This window comes from Trichechus manatus, unplaced genomic scaffold, assembly GCF_000243295.1.
Source record: "Trichechus manatus latirostris isolate Lorelei unplaced genomic scaffold, TriManLat1.0 scaffold00031, whole genome shotgun sequence".
Classification (NCBI taxonomy): Eukaryota; Metazoa; Chordata; class Mammalia; order Sirenia; family Trichechidae; genus Trichechus; species Trichechus manatus.
In genome coordinates, this window is record NW_004443967.1 from 22,307,711 (window position 1) to 22,320,951 (window position 13,241).

Genomic DNA, 13,241 nt, shown 5'->3' on the forward strand with positions numbered 1-13,241 from the left:
GCAGGTGCTGATGGGACCGCTGTGTGGGAGGCTGGGCAGGTGCTGATGGGACCGCTGTGTGGGAGGCTGCTGGAGGCTTGCCAGGGATCAGTGTGTGGACCTACTTGCTGCAGGAGTCCATGGCCACGCACCCACCTCTGAAGCCGGCCACCCTCTCCTGCCTCCTGCTGCCCAGGCTGCAGTCCATCTCCTGCTCTGCCGGGGCCTGGGCTCAGGGGCTCTGGCCTAGCAGAGCCCACCACTCCAGAGCGAGAGGGTGCGCGTGCTGGGAGGAAGGGCTTCTGGCCTGGCTCCTTTACAGCCCCACAGGCACATCTGTCCACAAGTGTGCCATGGTCTCTCAGCCCCAGGCCTGTGTGCTGGGCACTCCTGCGCCCCCAACGTGCCAACCCCGATCTTCACACGGCTCTTCCCTTCTCATCCTTCAGTCTCCATTCAAACCCCCTCTCCCAGCATCTCCCTGGCCCCCAGTCCTACCCTACCAGCCATACCTCCTATAGCCTTAATATGATCTGGAGCTCTGTACCTGGGCTTGTCTGTGGGCCAGGAAAGTGGCCTTGCACTTGAGAGAAATCCAGAAGTTAGCAGGGTTTTGTTTTCATTTATGGGCCCTGGCCTGTGAAAGAACACGGCATCCGGAGTTCAAAGATCTTCATCGTGGACTGGAAAATTTGCCTGCATTGAGGATTCTGTCAGTCCACGTGCCTCTGGGAGGCGTTTGTGTGTGCAGAGAGGAAGGCTGTAGGACCCAGGCCAGCCCCCTCCGTGGGAGGGGAACTGGGGCTGGGATGGCATCTGAGGTGCTTAGGTCCCCTTTCCCACCTGCCAGCCTGAGAGCACCTGGGAGAGCTCCTGTCCCCCAAGGTGGGAACACAGGAGCAAGCATTAGGAGCGTTGCAGGCACCAAAACCACAAGGGTGATGAATTTGTGCTGAGAAAGAACCTGAGTATTAGAAGCTTGTTTCAGAAATTCAGATCCGTTAGAGTAATGCTCTGTAACCCACCATATGATGGAGTAGTTGCTTGGGCTCCTGATGTAAGTCCAAGTCAATATTGGAATGGGTCAGAGAATTCCAGGTGTGCTGCATTAGCAAGTTTAATTTAGCAGGATTGCAGCAAGTATTCGTTGCTGTTAGGCGCCGTGGAGTCGGTTCTGACTCACGGCGACCCTCCGTACAACAGAACCAAACGCTGCCCGGTCCTGCGCCAGCCGCACAATCCTCGTTACGCTTGATCCCACTGTTGCCCTCAGTGTCAACCCATCTCGTTGAGGGTCGACCTGGCAAGTATTTGGAAAGGGATTATTTGTTACATCCAAGCCACTGAAGGAAGATGAAGATCTTACATTTTTAAAGGAAATTTAAAATCGTTTAAAGTCTTTAACCAAGTTTGTAAAAGGGACCAGACACAAACAGGTGACTGCAAATTTTGTGAAACATATGCTCAGGATAAGCTTAAGAAAGAACTAGGATTTTTTAATTTAATGAATTTTAGTAAATCGATTAATCATTTAAACAACCGAGGGCACCTGAGAACTCCCACGCCCGCAGTCTGATGCGCCGGGTCCGGCGTCCCGGTCCCGCTCGCAGCCTCGCCGGGGACCCACGCTCTCGGGACCGCCCACTCTGGGCTGTTGTGCGCATGCGCGGGCCGCGGTACGGCCCCTTCGAGCGCCGGAACCACAGCGGTCGGTCTCGGGCCCGGCGGAGGAGATACGCTGTGGGGCGTCCGGCCGCGCTGCGCCGGCGTTTCCGGGACGGCGGCTCCATGAGGTTGTTTACGCACGCGGTCTGCAACGCGGCCCGGGCCGCCTGGCGGGAGAGCTTCCCCCTGGGCGGCCGCGACCCGGCTCGCTGGTTCCCGGGCCATATGGCCAAGGGTGAGGCGCGGGCGGAGGCGTGCTCAGGCCGGGAGTCCCGGCGGCGACCCTTGCCCGTCTCCTCCCCAGGCTTGCCGAGCTGCCGGGCCTCCCCCGGGCGCGGGGCTCGGTCGAGCGGTCCAGCCGCCGGGGTGGACTTGGGAGCCCCCTGCCCCGACGCTGCAGGAGGAGGTGCCGGTTGGGTGAAGGGGCGCTCTCCGCGGCGGCGGCCCCCGTCCCTAGCGGCGCGGGGTGCAGCCTCGTCCAACCCCCAGGGTCGTTCGAGCTCTCTGATGGTGAACCTTTCACACCTAGGCCTCGCCAGCCGCTGGACTCACGGGGTGTAGCGGGCTTGGGCGGACCTTGCTTCCCACCTAGGCCCTTTCTGCCGCTGACACCGGCGACGAGCCCCCGGGCCGCTGTGTCCACGTCTGTTTTTAAACGGTTGTTAGACCTGCTTCACAGGGTTTTGAAGGCTGACCTTTCGGAAGCAGATGGTCAGGCCTTTCTTCCGAGGCACCTCTGGGTGGGTGAATACTGCCCGCCCACTTTTCCGTTGGTTGTCAAGCACGTCACCTTTCGTGCCGCCCCGTAAACCTGTTCCCGTCTGGTGGTTTCCCTCTCATAGCTACCCGATAGGACGGAGTAGAACTGCCCCATAGGGTTTCCAGGGAGCAGCTGGTGGATTCGAACTGCTTGACTTTTTGGTTAGCAGCTGGGCTCTTAACCACTGTGCCACCAGGGCTCCGTGCCACCCTCTATAATTCTCTAAATATTATCTTGAGGATTAGATGAAATGGTGGATGTGAAAGCCCTTTTCAAATTGCAAAGTATCTAACTATTATCACTGCAGTACCTTTAGTATTGAGTCATGCTTTTCTCCCGTCTCAGCATCCCTGGGGGTTTCTTAACTGACCCCAAGAAGACGTAGGACTGTTCCAGTCCTCAGTGTTAAACCATCTGCCACTCTTCTCTCCCTCCAGTATCCCCTCCTCCCCTTAGTAAGCTCTGATTCATCCAACAAGTATCAACCACGCGCCCAGCCTCCCGGGCTTTGTGCTAACTGCTGGTGTGCACTGGTGGTGTGTACTGGTGGTGTGAACAAGGCCCTGTTGGTGGTGGCAGTGGGAGTGGAAGAAGTAGGATGATGTGGGATGTTTTAGGAGGTATAGAGATGACAGGGCTTGGCTGCTGGAGCAACTGGCTGAGGGTGGTATTACTGTGTACCTGAGGGTGGTATTGCCATGCACATGGCGGGGACAAGTGTTATGATTATTCTGGGTGTGGTTCTGGTTAGGAGCTGTGTTCGGTGCTGGAGGAATGAGTGGGACACTGGTGAGTGGATGGTCAGGACTGGCACCACGATCTTGCTCTCCACAGCAGTGTCCAAGGCTGAAGACCCTCGGAGGTTAAATATTCCACCCAAGGTCACCCAAGCGTCAAGTGGAGGAGATGAGCTGGCTCTGTGGGCTGGAGTTTCATCCTCGACACGCGCCTTCACCAGGCAGAGGCCGTGTGCTTTTCCTCGAAAGGACACATGCAGCAAATGGTTGCTGCCGCTTAGTGTTACTCAGACGTATTCTTTTTAGGTTGTTTAAGGTGGTGTGTAGTTTTCGATGGTTCAGTTTAAATCGAATCTTCTGCCATTCTTTTGAGTGTCAAGAAGGACCCCACCCCTTAGGCGTCTTTCTTCTGTTTTCCAGGCCTGAAGAAGATGCAGAGCAGCCTGAAGCTGGTGGACTGTATCATCGAGGTCCATGATGCCCGGATATCCTTTTGCGGTGCAGGAGGGTCCCCGTTGTGCTCCCTGAACCAGGGAGTGGAGTTTTTGAGGGAGACAGCAGAAGCATTCTTGGCTTGCCTTGTCTCCATCCATCTCCCAGTCTGGAGCCTGCCCTGGTTCAGCGAGTGCCCACAGAGGCCTGCAGCCTCACCTGTGTTAGTTACTGGCTTTGAAAGCAGTGGGTCCCACCCTGAGTTGTACGTGGAGTTACCTGAAAAACTTTTGAAAAGACCTGTGCCTCGGCCCCATTCCAGACCAATTAAACCAGAATTTCTGGTGTGGGGTCTGGGCATCATATTTCTTTGAAGCTCCCCATTGATGCATAAGGCACGTCATCTGTCCCAGGTGTTCTGCCCGGTGCGTCCAGGCCTTTGAATCAGCTCCAGCCGTGGGGTTCTCCAGGCAGGACATGAAACTTTAGTGATCCTGTTGACCAAGGCTTCCTCCTGTGCTTGAGGAGTGAATCAGCATGGTGAAGCTGTTGTTTCATTAGTGAGCGGACTTTTGAGACCTTGTTTTTGTATTATATTTACGCTACTTATTAGATTCTTGTGTGGTGATGATGTCAGTTAGATTATTGTAACCAGCCTGCTGGGTTAGTCCCAGACGAGCTTGGGAAAGTTAAAACAGCAGCTCTAACTCTTTAGACAGTGCCGATGTGTTTCCAGAGATTTGGGAACCATTTTCACCATTTCTAAAGCTTGTTGGAGCTCTTGCAATAAGGCGCTGAGTTTTTTTGCTGTAACTGGAGCATATCATCATGTAATAAGGCACTGAGTTTCTTTGCTGTAACTGGAGCATTTCATCACGTCTCATGCTGGTGTTTGCTGGCAGTTTTACGTATGGTTATTAAAAAATAACAACGCAGTTATCAGTGTATCATGATAAGAAGGGAGTTCTCTTCCCTCTGCTCTTGACATTCTCTCTTCTCACCCGGGCCTGCCGAGAAGCCCTAAGGTTGGATCATGGCCTCTGTTATGTCCAAGGAGAAGGAGTCGGGGCTTTGGTGCTGAGTTAGCTCGGGACTGGTTGACCTTGAGGGGAAGTGTACGTTTTTGCAAGGTCCCTTTGCTGTATGGTGTGGGATGCTGCATCTTATGGGTTGCCTAGAGGGAGGGGTGTGCCAGAGGCTGGAATCTTAAGCTAGCCGGGAGAGGAGAGAGCTGGAGGCACCAAGAAGGGGCCAAGGATCCTTCCTGCCTGTGTGGTTGTCACACTAGGTGGGACCCACAAGTGAGTCCCAAGGGTGTGGCTGAAGGCAGGAGGGGCCGGAGGTGTGGTAAGGTGTGGTTCCCGTGAGGGAGTGGACACGCCTGCTGCGTGTTGCCCTGGAGACCCGGCGGTCCCTGGCTGTTACCAGAGGTGGTGGTAGTTCGAGATGCCCCAGTCAGGTTTTGTGGGGGCAGCTTCTTCTGAGTGATCTTGAGCTTATACACTTGGCAGCTAACCAATGATCTAGTTATAGAACCTGGCGCTGAGCTTGATTTTGTTTCTGTTGTCATTGCTACCATCATCACTGTTTGAGAAGCTGTGTGAGGGCCCCCTGCCTGCCCGTCTGCCTCTTGACCTTCAAGAAGTAGAGTGTAGCTTCTGTGACTCGGCAGAGAGGAGAAGTCACACCCTTCCCTGCACCAGCATACCTCTATGAGTACAGGCTCAGCCGGCCAGCAGCCTGGTCTAGGCCCCGGTCAGAGGTCGGTCCTGAGGTGGTGTGAGGCTGCACAGCAAGGCAGGCCAAGTCAAGTGATTGGCTGGTGAAGTTTCAAGGGAATTTTACCTTAATTTTGCAACATCCCACTTTCTGGCCGCAATCCTCTGTTTCAGGAAACCCTTGGCCTCAAACCACACTTGCTTGTCCTCAACAAAATGGACTTGGCAGATCTCAGGGAGCAGAAGGTGAGGGCCCTTCTCTCAGACACGTCGATATCCTTCTCAGGCCGCCTGTATCTCGACAGTCTCAATACAGATTTGCCTAAACAAAGCGTTGGCAGGGAGCTCCTACCTGGCAGGAGTGTTTCAGTGTGGTTCTCACAGTAGCACGCCTCCCACGACACCCACGATTGGTCGGTTGGGTGTGCACGCCCCGTGTCAGGTGACTTCTGCTGCAGTGGACAGGCTGTGCTGCCAGGCCTGGGATGGGTACCCTGTGTGACTGGCCAGCTCCCTGATGGGGGGCCACTCTGTCCACTGGGGCCACGTGGGCCGTGAGCACCCCTGTGGCTGCTGTGGCTGAGGGGTTGACTTTCACATTTTATTTAATTTCAATTAGTTTAAGTAAATTTCATTAGCTTCCTGTGGCAAGTGGTTGCAGTACTGGGCAGACCCAGGCCCACTGCTGGCTGCCCTCCACACACCACAGGGTCTGTGAGCTGGAAGGGGCCTTAGGGGTCTGCGAGTTTAATCTCGTCTTACAAAGTGATAGATGAGGCCCAAAGTAGCTGGCAGATTTCCCCTGACCGGGGAGCTATCCAGCGGCAGAGTCAGGATACAGTGACCCAGTGAGAGACATTTCCCACACTCTAGGGGGTGGAAGGAGTTCAGAGACTTTGGAAATGTTAATTTTGAAGTGTTTGTCTCTGCATTTCTTAATCTGTCGTCAAATCCTTAGCAGAGAGTGGGTGTCAGGATCTTTAAATTCAAGCTGGTGTTCATTTTTTTTTTACACCTTGTTACTAGTGCAGAATCTGCTCCTCTGAGGCCCAGTGTCCGCGGCGTCACTCATTTGCAGCTGTAGGTGTTTATCATCACACGTGCTTTCAGTTGTTTATGTTAGTTGAGATTTTTGAGTCTTGTCAGTGACTGTTTTGGTCTTAAATTTGTGTGGATGGTGGATGAGCAGGCTGAGGGGATTTTCCCACACGGTACAGTGTCACTGGCTGGACAGCCCCAATGCCACATGGCCTCCATGGTTTTATTTCATATTTAAAATGGAAACATTTTGTCTCTTCCAGAAAATTCTACAGCACTTAGAAGGAGAAGGCTTGAAAAATGTCATCTTTACCAACTGTGTGAAGGACGAGAACATCAGGCAGGTGGGCCTTTTCTGTTCTGCACACACAGAGCCCATGCATACACAGAGCACACGCACACTGTTCTGCACACACAGCACACACACACACACACAGCACATGCACACACAGAGCGCATGCACACACAGAACATATGCACACACAGCACATGCACACTGTTCTGCACACACAGCACAGGCACACACACACAGCACATGCACACACAAAGCACACACACGGAGCGCATGCACACACACCGCACATGCACACAGCACATGCAGGCACAGAGCACATGCATACATAGAGCACATGCGCACTGTTCTGCACACACAGAACACATGCACAGAGAACATGCACACACAGTACGTGCACACAGCACACGCACACACAGCGCACGCACACACAGCGCACGCACACGCAGCACACACGCACAGCGCACGCACACACAGAACGCATGCACACCCAGAGTACACGCACACCCAGTGCATGCACACACAGCATGTGCGCAGTGTTCTGCACGCACAGAGCACATGCACACACAGCACACGCACACATAGAGCACATGCACACACACACAGCACATGCACACATGGCGCATGTACACACAGCACACACAGAGCACATGCGCACACAGGGCGCATGTACACACAGCACACACACACAGAGCACACGCACACTGTCCTGCACACACAGAGCACACGCACACTGGGTGGGGTGCCGCCTCTCCCCGAGTACACTTCAGGGTGACGTCAGTGAGTGCCAGCTTCGTGAGGAGGCAGCCTGGAGGTGCCTTCGCCAGTTGGCCTGGGGGCTCATGTCTGCTGGGGCAAGAGCAGGACCACTGAGCAGTGTGGGAAGGGCGTGAGGTCAGCACTGGAGACGTGTCCTGGGTCACGGGTATAAAGGCATCTTGGGGTGCCCCGTAGCTTCCTTTTCCCGGTTATATCTGCAGAACCTCACCAGTCGGCATGCATCTTCGTTAGAAGGTAATGGCAGTTGTAGCCATCATCGGAACCACCCCTGGGGAGACTGCCCTGCTCGTCATGGTGGGGGTGGGGAGCTGGCGCCGTGGCCCCACCAGCCACAGCCTCAGTGTGACAACAGGGGCAGAGCCCAGGTGTTCTAGTACTGGTGCTAGGACACGCTGCCTGCAGAAGGATGCCAGGTCTCGTTATGGGGTGTGAGATCTTTAGCTAATAATGGGAAGGGGAACTTATTCTGAGGTGGCCAGAGAAGAGTGGCTGTGTGCCACAATGCCAGACCTTTGAGAACACTTGGTCTGTGTGTGTGCATGTGTTCTGTGTGTGCGGGCTCTGTGCTGTGTGTGCATGTGCTGTGTGTGCATGCTCTGTGCTGTGTGTGCATGTGCTGTGTGTGCGTGCTCTGTGCTGTGTGTGCATGTGCTGTGTGTGTGGTCTGTCGTGTGTGCTCTGTGTGTGCATGTTCTCTGTGGTCTGTTGTGTGTGTGCTTTGTTGTGAGTGTGGTCTTTTTGCTTGCAGATCATCCCGACAGTCACGGAATTGATTGAGAGCAGCTACCGCTATCACCGAGGAGAGGTGGGTTTGGGGTGCAGACTGGGAAGTGAGAGTATTACTGGTCGCCTGTCCTTCCAACAGGAATGGTTGGAACTGTCCCACTGAGATTGGCGAGGCTTCTGGGAGGGCTGGGGATGGGCTCCCTTGCACGTCCAGGCCAGGGGTCTGTGTGTGGGACCATGACCCCACACTCCCGGCCCCCACAGAACCTGGAGTACTGCATAATGGTGATCGGGATCCCCAACGTGGGCAAGTCTTCCCTCATCAACTCCATCAGGAGGCTGCACCTCAGGAAAGGTACTGCCAGCCAGGGTCCAGCAGCAATGCCTTCGCTTCCCCGCGGCGCCAGGGGTGCCGAGGAGCACGGGACCTTACGAACGTGGCCAGTCCTCTGTGATGGCTTGAGGACGAAACTTGCGTATCCCAAGGGGAGTTGGGGATTGTCCCAGCGTTTCGTCCCACTTCCAGCCTGACAGGGCTGCACGGTGAGGCAGCAACACCTATTGTAGGTTTGTGCTTGACTTGTTTTCTCTGTTGAGATCTGAAGAAGGAGGATGACTTTTCTAAACTTTGGTGATTTTGTTTTCTCATTTATTTAGATTTCTTTGATTCAGGTAGCTCACAGCATTGTGACACAGGCATACGACATAGGCAGGAAGGCTGACTTTAAGAAGTGTGTGAATGTGTCGAAAACATGTCAGAAACGACACAGCTTCCTCTCCCAGCAGTGGCCTTGAGAGCTGTGTGTCTGTGTCCTGCTGCAGGTGCTGGAATGTTCTCTGAGACTTGCATCATCTTTGCAGCCAGTTGTAAGCCCCACAGGGAGTGCCTTCTCAGCTCACAGTTACTGTCTGATCTTGGTTCAGGACAGAGTCACCAGGTCACTCACTTTGCCTCAGCCCTGGAGCTGAGCGCACAAGGCGTGGAACAGTCCCTGGGGTGCCCTGAGCTGGCTTCCGAGCGGAGGCAGGCCTGGTCGTCCGCCCAGAGAACGGCATCGGGAGCCCTGCCCTGCGGCCAGGCCTGCGTGGTGTGTGCATGGGTTGCAGGCTCACGGGTGCAGGCTCTGCCCGGTCCCTGAGCCTCCTTGGGGAGGTGACCACGTAGAAGGGATAGCCTGCCTTGACCTTTCTTGGTCCTAATGTGTGGAGGCCCCGCAAAACTGCTCCCCCCAGCACCTTCTGCGTGAGCTGGTTTGGGGTGGGCGTCGAGGGGTCCAGATGGGAGTGCTCACTGGACCTTTGGTGTGTCGGTCTGTCTTGCCAGACACTCTTGCTCCCACGTGTGTGCGTCGTTGCAGATTCTACGGTCTCTGGGCCCGGCCTGTTGTGTTCAGTGCACACCTGACAGTCCCTTTGTGTCCTGCAGGAAAGGCCAGCAGGGTGGGCGGCCAGCCTGGGGTCACAAGAGCTGTGATGTCCAGAATTCAGGTACAGCCCTCGGTGGGGCTGGAGCATGTGTACCTACGATGGGCATTTTCCGAGGCTCGTTAGGTGACGCTCCCCCCCTCCCTGTCCATATCTCCCAGCTGGGCACTCCCTGCCCCTCTTACGGTGGGGTCACTGAGGCTCAGGGACACAGTGTCAGGGCAGAGTGGCCAGCCAGCTCCTGTGGCCTCCCTGGTGTCAGCTCCGCCTCCTGTGCCCTGTGCCGCCCCTGGGAGGAGGCGCAATGAGAGCTATTTGGGAGCCAATGCCCTTGTTTTTCCCATCGTTGGTTGGGAATTCAACCCTTTGGGGGTCCCTGAGTTTGGTGACAGTGGCATGTGCGGTGTCTTGGGTGCCTCCTCAAGCTGGAGAAACCCGGCGGTCTTCCTGGCCTGCCTCCCTGAGGCTCCGTGAAGAGGACAGGGCAGGGAAGGATGGGGTCGGGGGGATGCCCCTGGCCTGATGGCCCCCTTCCTGCGCAGGTGTGTGAGCGGCCCCTGGTATTCCTGCTGGATACTCCTGGGGTGCTGGCCCCTCGGATTGAGAGTGTGGAGATGGGCCTGAAGCTGGCTCTCTGTGGTGAGCTGCTACCCCCCTTTAGGGCACCACTTGCTGACTTTGGTGTGGGACCCGTAGACTGGGTGGCATTGTTGCTGCCTTTGCCCTGGCTGCTGCCAGACAGACAGCTCTCAAGGCTGTGGTGTGAGGGTTTCTCAAGCTGCGGGTGCAGTGATAGCTCCCAGCCAGCATGTGACAGGCACCATTCCTATCCCGCTAGTCCTCACGCCACCCCACGAGAGAGGGGCCTTTGCTCTCATTTTACAGGTGAGGAACAAGCCAGCTGATGTGGCCCAGAGCCCGAGGACAGGCATTGGGCCTGTCACTCTCCTGGGAAAGCCTCTTATCTCTTGTGGGCCTCCTGTGTGGGCCAGTGTCAGGGCTGGGCTGAGGGGGTACCCTGGAGCACAGCAAGTACACAGAGCTGGGCTGCTCCGTGGCTCACCCTGTGCTGGTGGGCTTCCCAGGAACAGTGTTGGACCACTTGGTGGGCGAGGAGACCATGGCCGACTACCTCCTCTACACCCTCAACAGGCACCAGCTCTTTGGGTAAGTGGCAGCGTGGGTGGGGCGGGTAAGACTCCTCCCTTCTCTCATCTTGGCCAAATGGAACTAAGAAACCTTCCTAAGGCATGACTGACAGAATATTTAAAGTGTAGTTTGGTAAGTTCTGACACGTATACACCCATGATACCGTCACCTCAGTCAAAAAAACGGACACCTCCGTCACCCCACTTGCACTCCCTCCTCGCCACCCTCCTCCGTACTCACTGGTTTGCTTTCTGTCCCTCTGGGTGAGTTTGCATTTTCTAGTAGTTTCTATAAATGGAATCATAGCGTGTCTTCTCTTCTGTCTGACTCCTTTCACTCAGTCCAGTTGTGAGATTCCTCCGTGTTGTCAAGTATCTCAGTGGTTCATTCCTTTTTACTGTTGAGCGTATTCCATAGTATGGATATACCACAGTTTGTTGATCCACTCTCCTTTTGATGGATATTTGGGTCATTGGCAGTTTTTGGCTCTTGTGAATAAGGCTGTGGTGAGCATTCATGTAGAATCTTGTATGGACATGTGTTTTCATTTCTCTTGGGTAGATATCTAAGAGTGGAGTGGCTGGGTCATATGGTAGGCCTATGTTCAACTTTAAGAAACTGACAAACCATTTTCCATTCCCATTGGCAGGGAAGGAGGATTCCAGTTCCTTCACACCCTTGCTGGCACTTGGTGTGGTCAGTCTGTGGATTTTTCCCAGTTGGGTAGGTGTGTAGTTGTGTTGCATGTGGTTTTAATTTGCGTTTTTCTAATAACTAATGCTGAGCATCGTTTCTTATGGTTATTTGCCATCTGTGTATCTTTGGGGAAATGTCTATTCAAATCTTTGGCCCACTTTTTTTTTTTTTTAACTGAGTTGTTTCTTATTACTGAGTTGTATAAGTTCTTTATGTATTCTGAGTGCAAGTCCTTAATCAGAGGTATGGTTTGTAAATAGCGTTTCTTTCCATGTCTTAGTAGTATCTTTCGGACAGCGGTCCCCGTCCTCCTCCCTGGCGCCACAGCCCAGACACTGGCAGTGAGCTGGGCAGTCACAGACTTGTCTCATTTGCTCTCTGAGTCTCAGGACCTGTTCTTCACTCATCATGTGATGTCTGATGTCTCGAAAACCATTGTTTTATGTACTTTTTCCCTTTTGGTCATTTTGGGTATGGGAGGATATCTGGTCCTGTTATTCCGTTTTTCATCAAATGGAATTGCAAGTGGAAATTTTTGCTTTATTTTTATTGAAGTCCGTTTGCCTGGACTTCCAATATTCTGCAGTTCTGGAAAATCCAGCAGTAGAGTGCTTGCTGTTGGCAGGCATTGGGGTGTCTCTTCTGGGTGTTTGCTCCTTTTTCGCAGGACAGCAGTGTGCCTCGGGAACGCCCGTGGATGGTGGGGTCATCAGATCCCAGCCTTGGTGTTCCTCAGATGCTCGATTTAGGACCGTATGCCCCCCAGTGTCGAGCTGCCACCTGAAAGTGGAAGCCCTTGGTGTCAGTGTTCATGGTACTGGGTGCACGTGAGCTCGGCCGGCCTTGCTGCATCACAAGTGTGCGCGTCTGACTTCTTCAAGGCGAGTTAGTGCCTCCATGTGAGCCGCGAGGTGGCTCTCCATCTCAGCCTTCTGCGTGCCAGGGACTCGGCCTTCTGTGTGCCAGAGACTCAGCTATCTGAGTGCCAGGGACTCGGCCGTCTGCATGCCAGGGACTCAGCCAACTGAGTGCTAGGGACTTGGCCTTCTCTGTGCTAGGGAGTCAGGGTTGAGAAGCTCATTGACTTGCTTCAGGTCGCCCAGCAGGAGTGTGTGTTCCTCCATTAGGGCTCATGGCTTCTGAGGTCAGCGGTGATGTTTCTGTCAGTGAGTTCTTTCTCCTTCCCGTCACTCAGTGTTAGAAATGCACTGTACTGCTGCTGGGTTTCAGCCTGCCTGTTGGGTCTGTCCACCCAGACCCTCACTGCAGGGCCGCCATCCACCCCCATACCACGGACCTCCATCCTGACTGTGGGGCCCCACCCATGGGAGGTGACCAGGTCAGGCCGTCCAGCAGTGTCCCGGGCATTGGTCCCTGCTGTGACCCGTGTCTGCGTGCAGGTACGTGCAGCACTACGGTCTGGATAGTGCCTGTGACGATGTTGAGAGCGTGCTCAAGAGAGTGGCCCTGAAGCTGGGCAAGACCCAGAAGGTGAAGGTGCTCACGGGCACTGGTGAGTGAGGGCTCCTGGGTGAGGTGGGGCTTGGGGTGCCCCCAGTGAGCTGGGGGCAGAGAAGGGAGGGAGGGAGCAGAGGAGGGAGAAGGGGGGGACACTGGAGTAGACACGCTGTCCTGGGAGAGGGGCTGGGTCCCAGAGAGAAGGAGGCTCCTGGGCCTGTCTTACGAGGGTCAGAGCCTGGTCCTGCCTCACCGGCACCCGGACGCTGATGATTTGGGGGTTACATACCTGGTCCTGGGGTAACCCCCCTGTGCCCTGTCCTCTCTCCTCCTGTCCTGGGGTCCCCCCATCCTCTGCCCTCCTGTCCTGGGGTACCCCATTCTCT

At 54.9% G+C, this 13,241-nt stretch overlaps 1 protein-coding gene across 1 annotated transcript in view; it reads left to right on the forward strand.

Annotated features, from left to right (window-relative positions):
* Positions 1-1,742: 1,742 nt before the first annotated feature.
* The window catches only part of MTG1 (mitochondrial ribosome associated GTPase 1), a 12,942-nt gene continuing 1,443 nt past the window's right edge, over positions 1,743-13,241 (forward strand). The window contains exons 1-10 of the mRNA XM_004375000.3: positions 1,743-1,879; positions 3,562-3,626; positions 5,433-5,537; positions 6,593-6,673; positions 8,150-8,206; positions 8,392-8,482; positions 9,554-9,615; positions 10,095-10,191; positions 10,638-10,719; positions 12,798-12,910. Coding sequence (XP_004375057.1) covers positions 1,768-1,879; positions 3,562-3,626; positions 5,433-5,537; positions 6,593-6,673; positions 8,150-8,206; positions 8,392-8,482; positions 9,554-9,615; positions 10,095-10,191; positions 10,638-10,719; positions 12,798-12,910 — 865 coding nt within the window. The 5' untranslated portion in view covers positions 1,743-1,767. The remainder of the gene's footprint in view (positions 1,880-3,561; positions 3,627-5,432; positions 5,538-6,592; positions 6,674-8,149; positions 8,207-8,391; positions 8,483-9,553; positions 9,616-10,094; positions 10,192-10,637; positions 10,720-12,797; positions 12,911-13,241) is intronic.